The sequence below is a fragment of the Diadema setosum genome, chromosome 14 (genome assembly GCF_964275005.1).
Source record: "Diadema setosum chromosome 14, eeDiaSeto1, whole genome shotgun sequence".
Lineage (NCBI taxonomy): Eukaryota > Metazoa > Echinodermata > Echinoidea > Diadematoida > Diadematidae > Diadema > Diadema setosum.
Window position 1 is genome coordinate 16829376 of NC_092698.1, and position 20821 is coordinate 16850196.

Genomic DNA, 20821 nt, shown 5'->3' on the forward strand with positions numbered 1-20821 from the left:
CTTTTTGTATAATGGTTTATCATAACATTTTGGCCAAAGACACTACTGTGTTGAGAATTATATTTTACTGTAAAGTACTATAATTATGAGTACGCCATATTATCACAATCATGCTAGATAATCAGATTTCTATGCAAATGTAATTATACGTATATGAAATAAAGATGTATGTTACTCTGCTCGAGGAGTTTCCATTTTGTGTTTGAATGTTTCTAGTGGATAACGAAATTTTAACTTTATAATCATACCTGTACACCCATGCACACCCTTCACAGACAGACAGACAGACAGACACACTGTTCATATAACAAAAGTCATTACTGACACCATGATTAATTAGGTTTAAGAGGACAAATATTTCTTTCTTTTTTTTTAATATGTTGTAATGTAAGTCGTAAGAGGAGCAAGCAGGTATTATGTCTAATTCAATGTTTTTAAAAGAAAAAGAATACTTCGATAAGACATTCTACATTTTACAGGAAGCCATCCGCTGATCCATATGGCAGGGCTCGACACTAACGGTGGCCCGGGGCCACCAAAAATGAAAGTCGGGCCACCAAATTTCAAAAAAGGGGAAATTTTTTGAAAAGTATGTCAATAAATTTGTAACTTTTTGCGCCGGAAATTAGCAGTTAAATTTGTTTACAGGATGGATGAAAAGGACTGAATGAGTGCCTGAGAGTGAGTATTGCATGTTTGTTGAAGTTTATTTATGAGTAGATATGTCCAACTTCTAATTCTTACTATCATAAAACTTAAATATTTGACTCATTAAAAAGAAGGACTTTTAATGTTTTTTATTGGTTTTTTTTTTTTTTTTCGGGACACCAAACTTTTCTCTCGGGCCACCAAAAATGTGAAATTTAGGATTTTGGTGGCCCTATCGGGCCACCAAACAAAAAAGTTAGTGTCGAGCCATGCATATGGAATCTTCACTGCTGGAAAGAACACAGTGTCCCACAGTGTGACACACATTGTGAACACAATGAAATCTCTTCACACTGTTAAATTCGAGCGTTTTAAGAATGTGAACACAATTCATTGTGAATCATAAATTCACATTATATGTGAATCGTCAATTCACAATGTGAAACAGAACATTACTATGCGAACTCTCTGTGAAAAATCACCCCACAGTGTGAAATCATCTTCACACTGTTGAATTCGAGCGTTTTCACTGAGTCGACTATATGAACGCATTGTGAACACACTGTGAGACACTGTGTTCTTTCCAGCAGGATTTGGTTTTCTCAGCTTGGCTTCACGCTGTACAATAATATCGGGTGCAATTGGCTAACAAGAGTCATGGGCAAAACCATAATACAAAATTGTCAATTATAACTGGGGTGGGGTAATGATTATTGATGACAGCTTAAAAAATATATAGGCCTATAAACCTTTAGACAAATTACAATAACAGTATGTCTGAAAGCTCATATAGGCTTAACGAGAGAGAGAGAGAGAAAAGCTAGCACTGCATTTAAGGATTTGAAAAGTAAAATGACTACAAGGATTACCACAAAAACTAGCCAAAACATTCAATGACCCCCAAAAGACAAACAAACAAAAACAAACAAACAAACCACAACAACACACAAATAAACAAATCAATCGAATAAGGTCTTTTCTTCCTGACATGTTGGTTTATTGGTACATGTTGGTAAGAGATAAATTACGTTGTGAAATGCAAATCAATGGAATTACGTAAGTTTAAAAAAAAAGTTTGTGACGACATGTCACTATAGACTTGCTAGTCTATTATTCTGAACAAAATAAGGGAAATATTAGGCGTCCAACAAAAATCGGACATTAAAAAATTAATAACAAATATAGATAATAAACAGACCTTTCATAAGAAAAATAAACAAACACGGTTCCTATAAAGATAGAGGATCTAAAAATCTCCCATTATTATTAAGTAGAAACCATATATCATATCAATGTCTGTATGAATGTGAATATGTGTGAGTTTGTGTGCAGATATTTGAAGGGGATCTGCTTTTCAGACATGTAAGAGGGTCACAGTCTATGGGCACTTTGAAAGTGATGAACAGGGGGATACGGAGAAGTCATACTGTAGGCCTATAAGAAAAGGGAGGGGAGACTAAAGTACTAATCATTTTGTCAACAATCACAGATAACGTACTTTTACGTCACTTAAACGCGTACAATAATAATAGACAAATACTGGATCAAAGAAATGAACATTATTTTAACCAATGATGTCTCTGTTGTCACTGGCGTCACAGTCAAGTATCTTCGGCGTTTGTCAGTGGCAGTATGTCATCGTACAGTTTATCGTTTTCATCGCTGTTTTGAATGGAAGGCATTGGGAGCGCCTGCCTCGCCCGCCGCAGGAGGGCTGGCGTGCGCGATCGAGTCCTCTCCCTGGGCTTCTGTTTCGGAGACATTACACATTCGTTGACGTATCGCGGGTTCTGCACGGAGTCCTCCTTGACCAGTTGGGTCTTCATGCTAACATCGCCCGTCGGATCGGGCGACAGTGGTGGAATGTACGATTCACTTATTCTTGGAGGCGTCATTGGAGTTGGGGTTTGCCGGAGTTCGATGGAGGGACGCGACCTTCGTTTAGTGGCCGGACGTCGTGCCTGTCGCAAGGAAGAGAACGTACGGATGGCTGTTGTGTACCCGTTTGAGTCTACGTGGCTCAGCGCAGCCTTGGAACGAGGGGACAGACGGTTCGATGACGTGACACCCCGTGTGCTGTGATGGACATCGCTCATTCCTCGGGGACGCAGTGGGGACGATACCTTGGAAAGGGAGAGCGGCGTCACGCGAGGGCGCACTGATGGAGGAACCCTCGCAGACGGAGTCCTTGTCACCACTTTCGGGGAAGGGGCCGTGGAGCTGCAGCCACTCCCTGGAGTCCGTTCAGGAATGGCTGATCTGTCGTCGTTTCTACATCGCGGATTTGCTATCAAGGCCGTGTACGTGCCATCCTGCGGAGGAGCAGCGAAATGACTGGGCAAGGGGAGTGGATCCGTATGCGTCCGGCCATGATTACCTACATCTGCCAGGATGTCGCTATCGCGAGCGTTGTCTTGGAAACGGGAAGAAACGCTGTGTGTATTGTCCGTGGGGCTCGCTATTGCCTTTTCATTTTCAAGCACTACAGCGTATATTGAATTTTCATGCTCGTGGGCACCTGGACGAGATCGTTGGGTCTGAAACTGATCGTATCCCATCTCAATTTTCGCACTGTCGGCATAAGGGTAATCGTAGTCTTCTTCCTCCTCGGCTTCTTCGTTGAGATTACGACTGTAGGCGACGCTGGTCGTGACACTATCAACGTCCTCCTCGCATCCTTGCACAACTCTGGAGATGGAGCTGAGGGTGTTGCTTTCGATGTACCCGCTCGACATATTCTGGTCCTTGCGTCCCTTCGCAACCAGAGAAGGGCGCACCTCGTATATCGTCTCCTCCGGTGTGACTGTCGGCGACGTGCATGGCTTCACGGCAGCCATGTTTGGTTTGCTGATTTCCACCGTCCCTGGTAGTGGGTCAAAAAACACACTAGCCGCTCTTTGACTCGTGTGCCTAAGACCAGTGTAGTTGCAAAGACTTGGGAGTCGATACGGCATGGCGTGAGGTAGATACGGGTTTGGGAAGTGCGCCCTCGGCGTTCGTCTGTCTCGTTGCTGCTGATGGGAAACACCTAGACAAACAACATTAAAAAATGTTCATTTCAGCTCATTCATTTTAACACAACACATGATTCAGTCAACACGGCTGTTCTTCGTCGTGTCCACGCATCATGAGGTAAAAATCACATATTACACAACATTATACACATGTAGGCCAAACATGAAAGTATAGAAAAACACACAGCAAAGAATTAGGTGAAACAAAAGTAGAGCAAAAGTAAAATCATAAAAAAGAGATATATTTATAGAAAAAAACGAAAAACGACTTTATACTCAGAGTTATCATATATACTTAAAATGAGGGGAGAACAAAATCATTGCGGTGTAAACTACACATTTAAATTACTTTTAAAATCGCTAAAATGTTGTTTGCTGATGTTTACAATGTTGCCAGTGTATTCCATAATGTCGGACCTTGGTAATTAAAACTCATTTGTTCAGATTTCAAATTACCTGGGAAATATTGTTTCTCGTTATACGTTGATAATTACAAGCAAGAGTTAAAAGTGCGAAAACATACTCTCAGAATCATCAATCCGACCTCTCAAACAATGTGCTGCCATCTACTGTTCGAAGTAGAAGGACTGTTGTTTTTTTCTTATGTGTGTCCGTTTATATTACAACGTGAAGACAAGATCTCGGTAACTTCATTACCTGCAATGCGATCCCTCTGCTGCGTCAACATAGCCGTTCTTATCCGTTTCCTGACAAGAAATCATAAAATCAATAATAATGAACAATAAAAAATCAGGTATTAAAGAATATTTTACTGTATATCGTGATTCACTAAAGGCCCTGTTTACCTTTGGGAACAGTGATTTTAAAAAATGTTCTAGGTGTGACATTTAATGCATATGTGTAGGTCTGTTGTACCCCACAACATCCTCTCATATAAAATTTTCGCGATAAAGCCTAAAATATAATAAGGAGATACCTGTATTTTTCTCAATAAACCGTAACTGTAGGCGGTTTAGTCTGAAAACATTTTTATTATATCTTTTGTTCCCATTTTGCATATCTAACCATACTTAACATCGATTTTACCGATTAAGATTTTTACAGTGATCGTTTCTATCCCTAACTCACATTTTAGAACTATTTTAGAGCATTTATGCGCGGTTTTATTTCATCTGCAAAATCCGTGGTAAATTCAGGAATGCCTTTATTCTATGCTTTGATGAGGGGGACAATAGAGTAACTACATTCACCAAAGACTCATGTACCTAATTCCTGATGCATTGGCATGGCATTATGCCTGTTGGAGATGTTGCAAAAAGGTGTCAAACGTCTTTTCTATTCGAATACAATAACAAAATGAGCATGATGAGTTAAAATATCACTCATGAATACGTCGTACATGAATGATGAAAACGGGCAACCTACTGTAAGTATTTACATACATCTTTCCAACTAAATACAGTTTCAAAAGTTTTATAGTCCATTTTGGAGTTAAACGCGTGTCCGTGTGTTATCGTGCTGTGTTTGATGTTGGGATTTTCCCCAAAACGAATGTGGCTGGATATAGCTGGAAATACCTGAGTGAGTGACCTTTTGGCAGAAGGATACGTGAGTCTATCATGCAATGATTATGTTTTATAATTATTACAAAATAGTGATGAAGTTCGTAATATAATTCACATCCGATAAGCATGGAAATCAAGACAGTCTTTTTAGCAACGTTTGGTTTGTAATACTTCAGTACTTATGACATGACTTTTCACGTTACGAACCCCCCCCCCCCCCCCCACATCCCCTTCATTATGTACTGACCTTTGAAGACAAATGCATGCCCGTTTCCGGAACTTCCGATGCACGTAGACGGCTAGACCCAATGACAGTAACATGAGAAGAACGCCGGCGGCACCGGAAACACCTAGTCGCATCGCTTTGACCTCCATGGCGTGTTTCCGGTCCGGCTGATCCAAAGCGGGCTCTTCCGTGTCGTACTGGAAAAACTCGTGGAAGGAGTCTGGAAGGGCGCGATAAATAACAGATCAACTCTTGGTCTACATGAGACTTGTATGTCCTACATTCGTTAAAACGCATTGTTATTCAAAATTATAACGATAAATCAAAACAACAAATAAAACCAAAAGTATTTTATAAGTATTTCCCATTCAGTGATATGGATACTGACATAAAGAGAAAAAATAGAGAAGGAAAATGTGAGGTAACATTTAGAGCAATGTGTAACTCGAATGTCAAGGAATGAGTCGACTTGAGGAATGAGTCGACTTCGATTCTTAAATAATGACGAATGAAGTAAGAACTAAATATTTCGGCACGAAGACAGATGTGTTTACATAGGCCTTCGTAAAACATAAATGTCAATGTGTGCTCCTTAACATAAAACTTGCACCATAGATGAAAATGTTTTATGTCACATTTGCATAGTTTCATTGCATAAATACTTGCAGGTGTGGAACTAAAAAAGCCACTAAAGGATTAAGAATGCCACAATAATGGACGATTGGATTATTTTATCACAGCCTGATGCTCATGACGTTTGATATGACAGTAAAAAATAAAAAAAAAATAAAATAAAAAAAAATAAAATAAAAAAACACGGCCACACATTAGAGTGGGTGAAGTCTCTGCACACCAAGCCAGTGACGTCATTCACCGTAAAATATGCGTAAGAAGTCTTGCCAGACTTTCCCTCTCACTATTACACAGGTGAACTACGAATTGACGTCATCATTAGCGCTAAACTTGACATGGGGGCGCTCGACTATCAAAGTTCTTGAACTGACAGCGGCAAATCATTATGCCTCTGGTAAGCGAGCACAGAGCTTTCCGCAAAAAGTAGATTATGTTTTCATGTAAATAAAGTCGCAAATCTTTTTCGACCAACAGCTTTCACTTCTTCTTTTTCATGCCTTTAAGAAGATTTTTTTTTTTTTTTAATTTTATGTCACGGTTGACACGAATGATTTGCATATCATTGTGCAAATGTACAAACAATGTGAATACAATAACTGGCCCGGCTATCAATATTATTAATTATTCATAACGGTCAGTCTAGGCTATTGGGCTTGGGCACGCCAGAGGTGTTATAAGGAACTTATGACAATGGTGACAATCGCGATGATATTCATGATGACGACGGTAATAGTAACAGTATCATTATTATTATATATTATTATCGTCATCATTATTAATTATCATCTAATAGTATATGGTTTAGGAAAAAGAAGACGTAGTACTTGTAGTTGCAGCAGCAGAAATATTATTGTTACTATTATTATTATTGTTATTATTATTGTTATTGTTATTATTATTATTATTTTTATTATTATTATCATTAATATTATTATTATTATTATTAGTAGTAGTAGTAGTAGTAGTAGTAGTAGTAGAAGTAGTAGTAGTGATAACAGTAGTACTGATACTGTACTAATAATGATCAAAAGAACAATGTCAACATTAGTTGAAGTGATGATATCAAATGTAAAAGCATCATAAAACATCTTCTATATAACTATACTACTTCTCTCGCTACGTTGTCGTACCTGTTCTCTCAAACATTGTGGAGTTATATGCCAGGACGGTGGTAGGGGGACGAGTAGAGGGCTCTGTACAGTTTCCTGTCACCGGGTCACACTGCACCTCGCCGGCTACCATGAGGGGGCACTGACAGTATTCCACGCAGTCAGGCCCGTACCTCCCCGGAGGACAGGGCATGTTGCAGCTGCAGCAGTGATGGACAAAGATACCGACGAAAAATGTTATGATAACACAAAACTGCTTATCAGCACATTATGACAGCATCTTAATTGTCTCTTTCACTGTAACATCATCTGCATATCAGACCCTGAACGTAGTACTCGATGTGGAAGTAAAGCTGCTGACATTGCAGATGACTAAAGGTACACTGTACATGAAGTTTGTTATATAGGGACTGAAATAAAATCTTGGTACTGGGGCATGTAAGGTGAAAGGAAAGCATTTATGAAAGTTCTCTTCGTTTTCTTTATCCTAAGAAATCACCTCACAAGTATTCCACATTGGATGGGGGCGCTGTTAGATGATCCTGCAGTGTGATACTATCTCACCTGTAATTTCTGTTTATGTGGTGTTGTTGTTTTATGTTTTGTTTTGTTTTGTTTTTGTTTGTTTGTTCTTTAACAACACCAGCGTAGGCCTGCTTTCAGAAGGTCTGCCTTGTTTTTTCAAGCTTGTACCAGTAAGGAGAGAGATAGAGTCAGCATCCAAATCACTTGCAATTCAGGATGTTTTCTAAGAACACGTGGAAGACTATGGGGCGCCAAGTGTCGCATAGTCACTTTCGTCGACGAAATGACTGATTTCATAACGAAAGGGACCATGCGATACTTACCTATTTTTTTTTTTTCTAAATTGAGCTGATTGATTCTAGAGACGATGAAAGTATTACTTATGAAATTGATAATTGTGATCACAATGATGACGATAATGATAATAATCATAACAATGATAGCACTGATAATATCAATGATAATATAGGTTTTCCCGGTCAATTTCATACTTTTGTCATTCAAGTTCCTATTCCGAGCATTCAATTTCACGCATTCCATGCTCGTAGCACTGAATCAGCAATCAAATTCAAAATCCGGTCATTCGAATTCACTATCGGAGCATTCGAATTCACTGTCGGAGCAATCAAATTTACTTTCGGAGCATTCAAATTAACTAACGGAGCATTCAAATTCACTATCGGAGCATTCAAATTTAAGAGAGGAGCACGCATTTCAGTAATAGGCATTCAAATTCATGTCAAGCTGGCGACGGAATCTCGTCGGTCATTCAAATTCGTGAATAGGCAACCATGTTCCAAATAGCTGCATTCAATTTAAATGAAGGCCGGAATTTAGTTAGTTTAGGGCCGTGTGTGTGTGTCTTTTTTATTCAGCTTTGAATATATCGAGATTTATGATTATTTATTTTGCAGTAGAGGTCCACCTGTTCAATGACAAATATGACTTCGGGTTTCACGAAAGGGAATATACAGGCACATGTCCCTCTGATAGGACGTAAATGGAGGTCCCATGTGTGACAGAGTCACAACTCATGCACGCAAAAGATCCCACTTCATTTATTCATCGCAAAGAGCACAGTATTTAACCCGGTAAAGTGGTCCCAGCTGACATCCAACTGGACCCCATAGAAGATCAGCTATCAGCCATCTTCTTAGATGGAAAATGAAACAAACAAATAAAAAAACATTAGGCACTGTATATGCCTACAGACGAGCATGATACGAAAGGTTGGTTGACACCTTCAGAAAAAACAAACAATTTCGACCAGGCCTACATTGAAACTGATAGCATGAACATTGTGTACGGCTAATTTGTTGTTTATTGCTATCTAATTGGTTTACTTTTGCTGGACTATGTGATGTCATTGTGTGTCAGTTTGTCTTTAAATTGATGCATTACCATTATGACAGTGGTTAGTGTTTGGGCGTTGTCAGCATGCATGTAAAGTGTAGTATCATCAAGAAATATGATTAGATTGTCGTTGTGTTGTTTCTATATGCACTGCTGATTGGACCTTGCAATTTAGAATTATTTTTAAGATAAACAACAAAGAATATATGAACAAATAACAATGTAGAACCTTTAAACACTAATAATTACACTATATGCATGCATTCATTGGTTGTGTATGCCATTTCTCCTTTCTTAAAAAAAGTCTACTCCATTTTCCGCGTTAAATTGATCGCACAAAGTAGGAACTTGATCGCCTAAAAATGAAATTGAACGCACCAAACAAGCTCATCGGGACTATCACGTGACTTTCGCATGAATTTGAATGCACGAGTGAGAAACACAATGCTCGCATTTCGAAATTGAACGCCCAATCGTGAATTTGATTTCACAAAAACGAAATTGAACGCCCATAAATGAAATTGATCGCTCGGATTCTGAATTTGAATGCCCGAATATTTCCGCGTGCGTGCACTGTGTGAATTTGAATGCACGTTATATGAATTTGAATGACCAAAGTATGAAATTGAACGGGAAAACCTATAGTATATAGTAGCAATAGTAGTAGTAATGATGATAATAATAATAGAATATAATAATGATAATGGTAACACTACTAATAATGATGAAATATACAAGTTATTATGATAACAATAACAACAATGATAAATATGACAGCAGTATTCAACAACCAACAAATATTATGCTAATAAGCGATTAATAGTCGTGAACGAGCTTAGTAGACGCTACGCACCTTGGACCCATGAAGCCTGGCTCGCATTCCGGCGTACATCGCCCCGTGACGGAGTCACAGTCCCTCGATCCGCAGGTGCAGGGGAGCTCACAGTTTGGTCCGTAACGACCCGGCGGACACGCCCTCTCACACGTGGTGCCCTGAATCATGCGATTGGCATGGCACGGTACATGGATATTAGATTATAATTGCAACAGCGAATCGTAACAGCGACCAGACGGACCAGTAACGATGATCATCAACAATCATAACTGTATTAATGAGGTTAACTGTTGACTGAAGGACTGTTGAAGTGTTAACGCCCTTCTGTCTCTAAAAATTGGAGAAAAAAAAATGATGCACACGGAACTTATATAGTCATGCGAACAACTGTAGATTTGCAATGATTAATCTCATGAAACGAAAAATAAACACATTGTATACGTGTCCCACTCGTAATCACATTTATCATCACATACTCTTCAACTGGGTCTTGAAATTGTTATTGCATGTAATCATTGTTTAGTCTCTGTCAAAGTCCTCGCCCCCAGAAATTGAGGTGAAGGGTTATTCGCGTTTCAGTTTTCATTTTGTTTAATTTCTCACTTGTACAAATGAAATCATTTTGACAAAAAAAAAAAAAAGGTTTCCAAATGAAAATATAAACAAAAGCACTCAAAACAAATAGATATAATCACGTGTATAATATGCATGCATACATTACTTTCATCGGTATTATAAAGGCGGAGGAGACCTTTATCGATAAACAATTCTCTTGTCTGGTTTCTTAGAATTATTCTTCCTTATTTCTAAGATGTTAAGATGCTTAAGATGCTTTCATTAGGATGTTTGCTTTGCAGGCTTGGTGATTCTGGATACCGATATGTGACGCAAACTAATCAGTAGTGTGTAATTTCTTGGCCTGACTGCTAGCGGCCGCGTAATGACAAACAGAAAGAAATAACAAAGAATCAAACTACAACAACAACAACAGCCGCGAAACATAAAACCGACGCACAGTCAAGCCCTTCCTCTACGTAGCGCGAAATAATGACCTTCTTCTGGTCGATAAACTTGCTTCCCTTCTTCAAACTTTCTTCAAGTATCAAAGGAGGTGAGATCAGAACGGAGAAGGAGTCTAATGTATAATGTGTGAGTCATTCTCGAACTTCCGGTTTGTGTGAGAGAGAGAGAGTGATGCACTGACTATTAAGAAAGCATAACAACGATTAACTTCCAAGGATGGTCGTTTCCACATAGCACTCACCGTGAACCCAGGAAAACAGGAGCAAACATTGGGCGCGGAACATTTTCCATTGATGCATCTCGATGTGCAGATTGCTATGACGTAAGAAAGAAGACATGAACACATAAATAGCATTGTAAGCATGGGTATTTTTATGTATAATGGTAGCCAGAAAGACAGGCAGATACATAGATAAATAAATAATACTGCGCTATCGAAAAACACACACACATACACACACACACACACACACACACACACACACACACGCACATACAAACATTCATATACCTGCTGGAATGGACACAATCGTCCTGTTTATGATTATTATTATTATTATTATTATTATTATTATTATTATTATTATTATTATCATTATTATCATTATCATTATTATTATTATCGTTATTCTAGGCACATTTAAGTTCGATGTACCGAGATGTTTGTGGTTTTTGCTTTGTATTACTTTCTGCAGTTTTTAAGGGAGAAAGAATAAAATGAAGCAAAAATTAAATTGCCGACGGATAAATATAATTATATTATGTTTTAGATTGTCTCTATAAATCTCGTTTGAAACACCGCTGTTTAGAGACAAGTCAATGATTATCAAACTCATATTTTCATAAGTCACGTACTAATTGAACATACCGAATGACGTTTAAGGACCGCAAAAGGCGGGGGTACTTGTATGTTAATAAAGAATTAAAACAAAACACTATACCTTTCGTGCATTCTCTTCCACTTGCTAACCAACCCCTGCAGCAGTGATACACTGTCTGATTCATGAGTCTCGATGTTTGGCGACCGACCACTAGTGGGGAATTACTAGAAAACAAACAAACAAACAAACAAACAGGAAATAAGATATGAATAATTTTGAAATGAAAACATTATGATTTTTTTTTTTTTTTAATGAGCAGCACACATAAAAAGAAGCTAGTGCAGAAACGCAGGCCATTTCATCTCTAACTTCGAGCGATGGGCAGTATATATAAAACACTGAGATGAAAATACATTGGAATACGCTAAGGGGTGACAATACGTTTGGATGAAATAAAATGGCACGACATTGAAAAAAAAAAACCCACACAATTGTATTTGTATTCAAATACGTTTTTCCTTAATACAATGTAATACGCCATGGTGACTCATGCATTTCTGGGCCATACAAGTATCACTGTGATTTAAGTCAGAAAGAATGTAAGACTGATGTTTTTAAAGGGTGTGTCAGTTCTGGTCGAGGTGAAGATTTAGCTTTTAACGTTTTGCGAGATATTCAGAAACCACTCTATGAGAATGATGTCAAAGAGCATGCAGTTCTAAGGGGTATCAAAAGTTTATTCGATGAAAATCGGTTTTGAAATGGCTGAGATATCCAAAAACAAGGTGAAACAAAGAGATCCTAATAAAGTTGTGGCACGTCGCCTTTTACTATTAACACTTTTTTTTTTTTGGATATCTCAGCCATTTGAAAACCAATTTTCATCAGATAAACGTTGAATCCTTCTTAAAATTACATGCTCTTTCATATTTCATAAGAGACTTTTCATTATCTCACTTAGGAATGTTCAAAACATGAATCCCTACCTCAACCACTACTGTACAGTCCCTTTAAGCAATCCAGATTATACAGGTAAATCACTGAAACATATGTTTTACATACTTGAATAAAAGAGAACAATAATCATATAAGTAGCGACGATACTGATGGCAATGATTCTGCTATTTCTCGTTATACTATCGGAGTCGATATAGTCGTTATGATGATAATGGTGGTAATATACCGGCAGTAATGAAAGTAATTATCATGATTGTGATAATAAGGAAAATCGTCTATTTTTTCTCAGTGCTCTCGTTATCAGTACCCCTAATCAGGATTACAATAGTTGCACATTACAAACACGTGTAATGGGTGGGGAGGGGGTTGTTGGTAAAACATCTTTTCCGAGGATGTTGCCACCAGCTAGGTTTCATACCAATGCCCTACTGTTTGAACAAAAAGAGATCCTTATCCAATCATTTATGGAGCGATATGCATTTACATCATTTTTTTTCCAGAGTATACTTGAGGGCATCGATATGTATAGATATCAGTGAATCTATTACCGTGTCAGCGGTAATCGTCGACCAGCAGCGTGTTCCTCGTCCTCGGAATCGTCAGACGGAGCAGAATAATCATCGAACGTGCTCGGGAATGTATCCCCTTGCGTCACGTCCAGGGGAAAATGGAACTTCCGGAGTCTGGTAGATAGTTAAAGCGATAAATGCCATTGCCGTTTATAGGGAGGAAGTTAGGCAAGCTAAGAAGCGATGAACAAAATCATGCAGATTGTTGAAATTTAGCTTTTAAATGAATAAATACGAAGGTAATTACAGCTTGAATATCAATATCAGTCATCTTAAACGGAAACTAAAGCGTCATTCAATGCCACTGTTTCATCAAATTACTATATTTCTTTTATATCATTTTTGTTTTTAAGTTATTTGAACATATAGGCTGCGATTCACTGATCATGCCAGTGGTATAACCTTTCACGAAGACAGGCTTTGGTTGGACTTTCGTCTTGCTTCGTTAAAGTTCATTGACCTTAATATCCAAAATGAAGTGTCATGATCAAGATTTCACAGTTGACCGTACTCTAGAAGAGCAGTGACCTTGCTCGACGAACGGACATCACGTCGCGATCCCGCCATCGTCCAAACGCCTGGGTCAAGGATTATGAAATTACGCCTTTTAGATAATTTCCTTGGCTGTGCGAAAGATATTTACACGAAAGGTGCAGTAATGCACCTGTGGAAATATTAATATGGCAAGTTCAGACCTTTATCCAAACCGTCTCCACTTTTTCTTTTCTTAATGGATTAAAAAGTTGTTAAGTCATCAACACATATCAAGAGCAATTATTGTTTTGCCATGTCATACTGCGCATTTGTCTATCATAAATAGGCTTATTCTCCAGGCGATATCATGTTTCCCCGCCCAGACAGCGTTGCTACTCCGCGACAAAGACCGTCTATAAAGCCCCCATCCCCCAAGCAAACGAGAAAGAGAAAAAAACAAACAAATCTAATCAAACAATTGGAGAGAATAACATCAAAACGAGATGAAATAAAAAGATATGACTTAAGTCTTTATTCCAACATGACGGGGCTTTGTTTCGTTTTCCTCGCCTAGAGAAGCTTCATTCGATTTCTTCTAATGTTATATTGGATGGCACATTTTTAGCACCAGTGAATCAGCCCCGATGGAGAACTCCGGGCTACAACCTGGACAACAGAGCAGATTGTCGGTGCTAGCGACGTACTGCACTGAGTAATCGCTGTTTCGATTTTGTTCTTTGCACTCCTTACAGTGTCTGGGTCATAGATAGAACGGAAATATTTCATCCTAATTATAATAATCAGGCAAAACATGAATTGCCAGACGCAGGATCTACAAACTGACGTAATTTCTAAATCAAGCGTAAACATGATCAATATCTGTACAGCGGACGTGCAAATTTATTCCATTTTGAACTGTAACAGAAAATGGGACAGCTTATGAAGCGACTTAGGAACATGACTTCCGATTAGAAAACATTCTAGTATGATCATTGTTATTACCTCATCAATAGGCATTATCCACACTGAAATCATTATTGGTATTCAAGTGAACAGACTGTGTAAATGATGTTATGAATACATGAAGGGCAAAGAAGAAGTGAAAATAAGATGAAAGGATTAGAAGTGAAAAGTAACGAGACTATATAAAGAAGGTTATCAAAAGATGTTAGACAGACATCTCAACCTGACCAACATTTCTTTCTCCCAACCATTAACTGTAGACAGGCGCAACTTTACACGCACCACCACCTATTAACCAAAACACGCTCATAATTATGATTACGATAATCATAATATCATTATTGTGATCATCACTATCATCATTGTCACTATCATCCTCATCAAGGACAATGCGTCTACCATCTTTCATTTTCTCCATACAGGTCATTCCGAGATATCGTTACCCAATCAGCATTGCCAAGTATCTATTGCTACTCCTAGATATAAATCTGCATTTTACTGATCATTTGCTCTGAGAATGCATGCCGGTGTCAGGGCTCGAACTGTGGTCTTCTTGATGACGTTTTCCATTATGCCACAGAGCCTACACATTCACATACCCGGGCACATTGTATTTGATCTTCGCTTCTCCAATTCACCCATAACCTGCATGAGCCCCTCTCCACTGAAAACGAAGCAGTTTAGTTCAAATTCATTGCAATAAATCGTAATCCAGTTAACACTGCTCTTTTCTGATTGGTTGATTCCCGGTAGGATTGAAATGCCTTAGCTATCGACCGCAATATTGGTTAATACGTCGCGAGGCCCTGACCCCCCTTCAAACGAATGTGACCAAACCGGCTCTTTTACAACATTCAAATTTATTCCTTGTCTTTCGCTTCTACAATAGTCATCATCAATAGAGAGGGGCTGCCTTTTCTTTCTGCCGACTAAATTAGCTTAGATTACCCACAAAGTCACGGTAATTATCGTCGGGCGACATATGAACATAAAACGTATTATTCATAGTTTAGACGCTTCGCAACAACTGCGAAACTGCTTAAATCCCCCTTTCACAGTGAGTCAGTTTTTCGAGGGAAGCTGTAGATTTGATCCTAATTGCTGAATGTGCAAACTGATATCACACTCTCGAACGAGTGAAGCAGTAGATATCAAATGAAAATGGATGAGAAAAATGAAATGGAGTAAACAACGCATGTTTTTAAAATTGGGGAAAAGGCAAAAGACCAAAAATACTTACACTGAAACAAACACATGGGACCGTGAATTATGTGTGCAAGTTGTATGATCATACTGAATGCAAGGAACAGAAAATTTGGGAGAAATAAAGACAAAAAACAAGGAACTATTACATGAAGAGCCACATTATTCATCTTTTTATTTCTCTTATACATTTCTTGTTATTTCTTTTCCTTATTTCTTGGAGTTGTTTGGCGAACAAAATCATATCACATGATTGTGCTAATATCAGAGATGTTTACCAGTCGCTGTGTGGCAGTACTGCAGTGTTCCTTCAAACTTAATATACTTGCAATGTGTATTTCTTATATGTGCATTTGATTCACACTATTTGGAAACTATCAGAGTTATTAAAACAAGAAGAAGAAGAAGAAGATGAGGAGGAGGAGGAAGAAGAAGAAGAACAACAACAACATAAAAAAATAACAGCAAACACCAACAGCAATGCGTTCAGTGAGGGCTGTAAAGTTGGACATCAGAGGTACTTTCAGACATTAGAGGCACAACAAAGTTGGGTATTCAAAAACAAAACAAACAACTTAACGAGCAAATTCGATGGTGTGTACAAAGACGCAGTACGTATTGGACACGCGAGCCGACACAAAAGCGCTTTTCCACCGATACCCCCCGACTCTTGTGACTGAGCAATTACTATCCGCAGGGAGATGAACATCGGTGTTCCCAGTGCGATTCCTTGAAATAAATGAAATTGCTTACCGTCTAGTGGTCGAACACACATGTTGACCATTGGGGTCCAGCCTGTAGCTGCTGCATGACACGTGCGTCGGACCATAACACAGTTGCAATGTCCAAGTCAAGAAAGCGAGGAGACGCCACTTTGATCCTTTGCAAGAGGTCATCATCTCGAGCCAAGGTATTTACGACATTGACCACTGCTGAGCGTGTTACCCCGTTGTGTCGCCAGCTCCCTCGCGCCTGAGTGGAAACGCCAAAAATTAGAGGGACGGGAACTGGGCAATATTGGCGAGTTGTACGGTTTGCGAAGAAACTTGCGAGAGGCACGTTTCCTATACTAGTAGTGGAGCCGATGGCGCTATCCTCACGACTCATCAATTTAGACACAATTCGTCATAAATCACCTATGGTATCCATAGAGCGGAAGGAAACGGATCAAGAAGTTTTGAATGTGAACGTGTTTCTGTGCTTACAGTAAGTTGCTTCCGAACCTAAACTCTCATTGTCCCTGCGAGCTCACGAAAGAGACAAACCCCCTTCGCTATGACTTCCGTCCCTCCTAGATCCTCGCTGGCTTTGGGTGGCGTACCTTCGACGCATGTCCCGACGGCAAGGCATTGTTTCGTGGTCGCCGACTCATCCCCACACGCCCTAGTCAACAATTAGCGCGGTAGTTTTCAATCAGCTGCAACTCCCACCGAGGCATCGGCAGCCGGTGCACGTAAACAGGTAGCGCATATTACGTTCGGATGTCCGAGTGGTTGGGCGCGATTGCCGGGTCCAATTAACCCCATAACATACGCTAATTGATGATTTATCCAAACAATTTGGAAAAAATGAACACTGGTAGGCCCATGAATGTATGTACCATCTTCTCAGAGAACCTTTTCTAAACGAGAGGGGGCTATTATAATGCTAATCTAAATGGATTCATTTCCTAGTCGTCATGTCACAATAATAGGAACAGAATGCCTCTACATCACGCACGATATGGCTTAAGGGAAAATATAGCGCCAAAGGAAATTTCACATTTTAATACCAGAGAAATGACTTATGACACTGATCGGAGAGACGGGGAAAATGATGAACAGTGAAACTCTCAGTTTGGCTAAAAACGTGCTTTGCGCTAAGTCTCTCAATAAATGACAGATTGCACGATATTTTAATGGAAGTATCATGTTTCAACGGGGAAGTTCACTAATTAATAACTGCTTTGTCACCAAGTCCTTTCTAAGAGATTTAGGTGCCGTATTAACAGCTTCCTCAATAATTCTACTTTTGTGATACCTGTAAGTTCTTAAGAAATTGCGTTGGAATAATAATCAGCTCCTACCTGTTGTGAGACTTGCACTCTGCTGAAACTTAAAGGAAAGAAAAAAAAAAAGAGAAAAGATTTGCATCCGATGAGGTGTATGTTAAAAATTACATCTGATTTCGGACTGTTATTCGATTTACTCACTGTGCCCAATGTACACAATGTACCATTAACAATTTACAATTTGTTAATTACAATCTACGATCATAATTATGAGACTGCATAATTGCATACGCCTACTGCCAGATTGTATTGTGCAGTATAAAGGAAAATTCAAGAAGAAGAAAAAAAGAGCCTAAGGTTATAATTGATAGTTTGTTGTTTGCTTGTTTGTTTGTTTGTTTGTTTGTTTTTTTTGGGGGGGGGTTGCCTTTCACACAAGATTTTGAAATGTCAACATTTTATTCACAATAAGTTTTCGGCTGTTGCTTTAAATTCTTAATTACCAACGGGTCTTGTAGAGCTGGTGGGCTAGAATTTCCCTTCATGTACCCTTTCCTCCCCCTCTACCTCTCCCTCTCTCTCTCTCTCTCTACACACACACACACACACACACAAACACACACACACACACACACACACACACACACAGACACACACATATATCGTCGGTCGCATTACGAACCGGCGAATGTTCGAATTTGCGCGGAAACACGATTACGAGATAATCGCGTTTAAAGAATCGGGACTTCTTTAAACGTATAAAAACGTGTCTTATAACCGCACATTGATGATGATATTAAGAGAGTGATGAAAGCGGAATTTTCTGCTTTGTCTGATACTAAATATTATTTTGTAGCTGCACCTGGGGCTCTGTGGTAGTGATGCAAAGTGCGTTTGCCGGTTCGTAAAACCCCCCATTTCAGCGTTTTACGTACATCGCGTACTAAAGAGAGGGCATTACGAACCGGCAAATGTATACATTTGCCGGTTCGTAAAGCCCATGCTCAATACGTGTGGACGTAGCGAGTGTGCATTACGAACCGGCAAATGAAACATAAAATGGCGCGTATCATCACACATTCCACACGCTTAGGTGGTACGCGCACAGTGTAATGTATACATTCGCCGCTCTAGGTAGTGGGATTGTGATTCATTCATGTTCATTCATGTTCATTCATGTTAGTTGTATCATAATCATGGATATTAGGAAAGTGTAACAAACACCAGTTATTTTCTCAAACTATACAACCTACCTGTACTGATACACATTATTTGTTGATGCGAGTAATGTTATCAAACTGTGCAATGGCAGGGCTGCCAACTCTCACTCACTGAGAGTGAGACTCACTCATTTTGGCCCTTTCTCACTCTAAAACTTTATTTCATTTGCATTCATTTCTATTGATCTCACTCATTTTGACTCCTAAATTATAGCATTGGCCTATGGGAGTCTCACTCTCAACTAGTTTCCAATGTTGGCAGCGCTGCAATGGGTTTTTGATTGGATGAGTACCGTTCTATTAAAGCGTGCCTGGTAGTCACTCACTATCTATAAATATTACAAAGTGTTAAGTCATTATCAGTATTGAGAGAATATAATTACACCCATACAAACACAAACATACACAAATACACATACACGCACATATACCAGTAAACACACTCGAACCCACACACACAACCTACTTTCTGACACATTAATTGTTGATGCCAGTAATGTTATCAAACTGTGCAATGGGTTTTTATTGACTACTGGATGAGTACTAAAAGTGTGCCTGGTAGTCACTGTCTATAAAAAAGTGTAAATTCATTATTGAGAGAATATAATTACACCCATGCAAACACAAACATACACAAACACACACTATACATGCACATACCAGTACACACACTCGAACAAACACACACACACACATACCCTCTTACAAAGCAGTCATAATCACCTTGTTCTCCCAATTCTAGGTATCTGTGTCTCTCTCACTCCTCTTTTTTTTTCTTTTGTTATTTTTTTTTCTATTCACCAGTCCCCAAGTTTGTGAAGAATTCTGCATTTTATTAATTCAAAATGCACCATTCCACATGTGTGTTCATAATTACATACAGTAACTACAAAACAAAGCATTCTCCTCAAACTTCCAGATATAACCTGTAAATTCAGAGAGTGATTTTTTTTTTTTTTTTGCATTTTCGACAGCTCACAATAATTACATTGCACACTATTATTACAATACATTAAATTACAATTGATACAAAATAAATGTGACATTCTCCATGATACTTCACTATGTAATCTCACTTGGAATGAGAAGTTAGGCATTTGTTGCATTTCAGAATTGTGTTCTGACCACTATAAAAGTGGTGCAATAACATGTACAAAATACAAAATTCTCCCAACACTTCACGAGGTAATCTGACATGTAAATTGGTGAGAAGTTCTGCATTTCCTTGACTTTAATGTATTACAGTAGTACGCGTGTTAGTCACAAATAGTGCAATAACATGATCAAGTGTACCATTCTCCTCACACTTCACAAGGTAATTTTGCCCAGGGTTGAATTAATGAAAGTGATACCCAATGTGTTTATAAACACGAGTCTACAAACTTTAACAGTCTGCCAACTACTGGACTGCTGGGAGGAGAGTAGTGTACGTCATTTGTCTCTTTTTGCTGTCCTTAGGATGGGGGACAACATGACAACATGTTAATAACATGTCTGGCTAGCCATTCTCTTTCTAGGACCAGAATTTTCAAGGCATGATAATATTGTCTGATAGACATTCTGCCATTTTCACTGAGGCAATCATAGCCAAAAGATTGATATGGTTATGTGTTAAATCACATCTTTGATGGTTAAAATGTGTTCTACCATCTACAAATATTTCTGACTTTTTGCAGGCTTCCCCACTGTTCAGCTTTTTTTTTGACAATTCTGTTTTAGATTCCATTAATTT

General features: G+C 38.8%; 1 protein-coding gene across 1 annotated transcript; it reads right to left on the reverse strand.

The window, feature by feature from the left end:
* Positions 1–1666: 1666 nt before the first annotated feature.
* LOC140237983 (uncharacterized) lies at positions 1667–16814 on the reverse strand. The gene is made up of 9 exons (XM_072317913.1): positions 16633–16814; positions 13219–13353; positions 11834–11937; positions 11134–11207; positions 9888–10027; positions 7178–7356; positions 5436–5634; positions 4320–4369; positions 1667–3676 (listed from the first exon to the last, which is right to left on the reverse strand). The coding sequence occupies exons 1-9, from the start codon at positions 16776–16778 to the stop codon at positions 2250–2252; spliced, it is 2454 nt and encodes an 817-aa protein (XP_072174014.1). The 5' UTR covers positions 16779–16814; the 3' UTR covers positions 1667–2249.
* Between the last annotated feature and the right edge of the window lie 4007 nt (positions 16815–20821).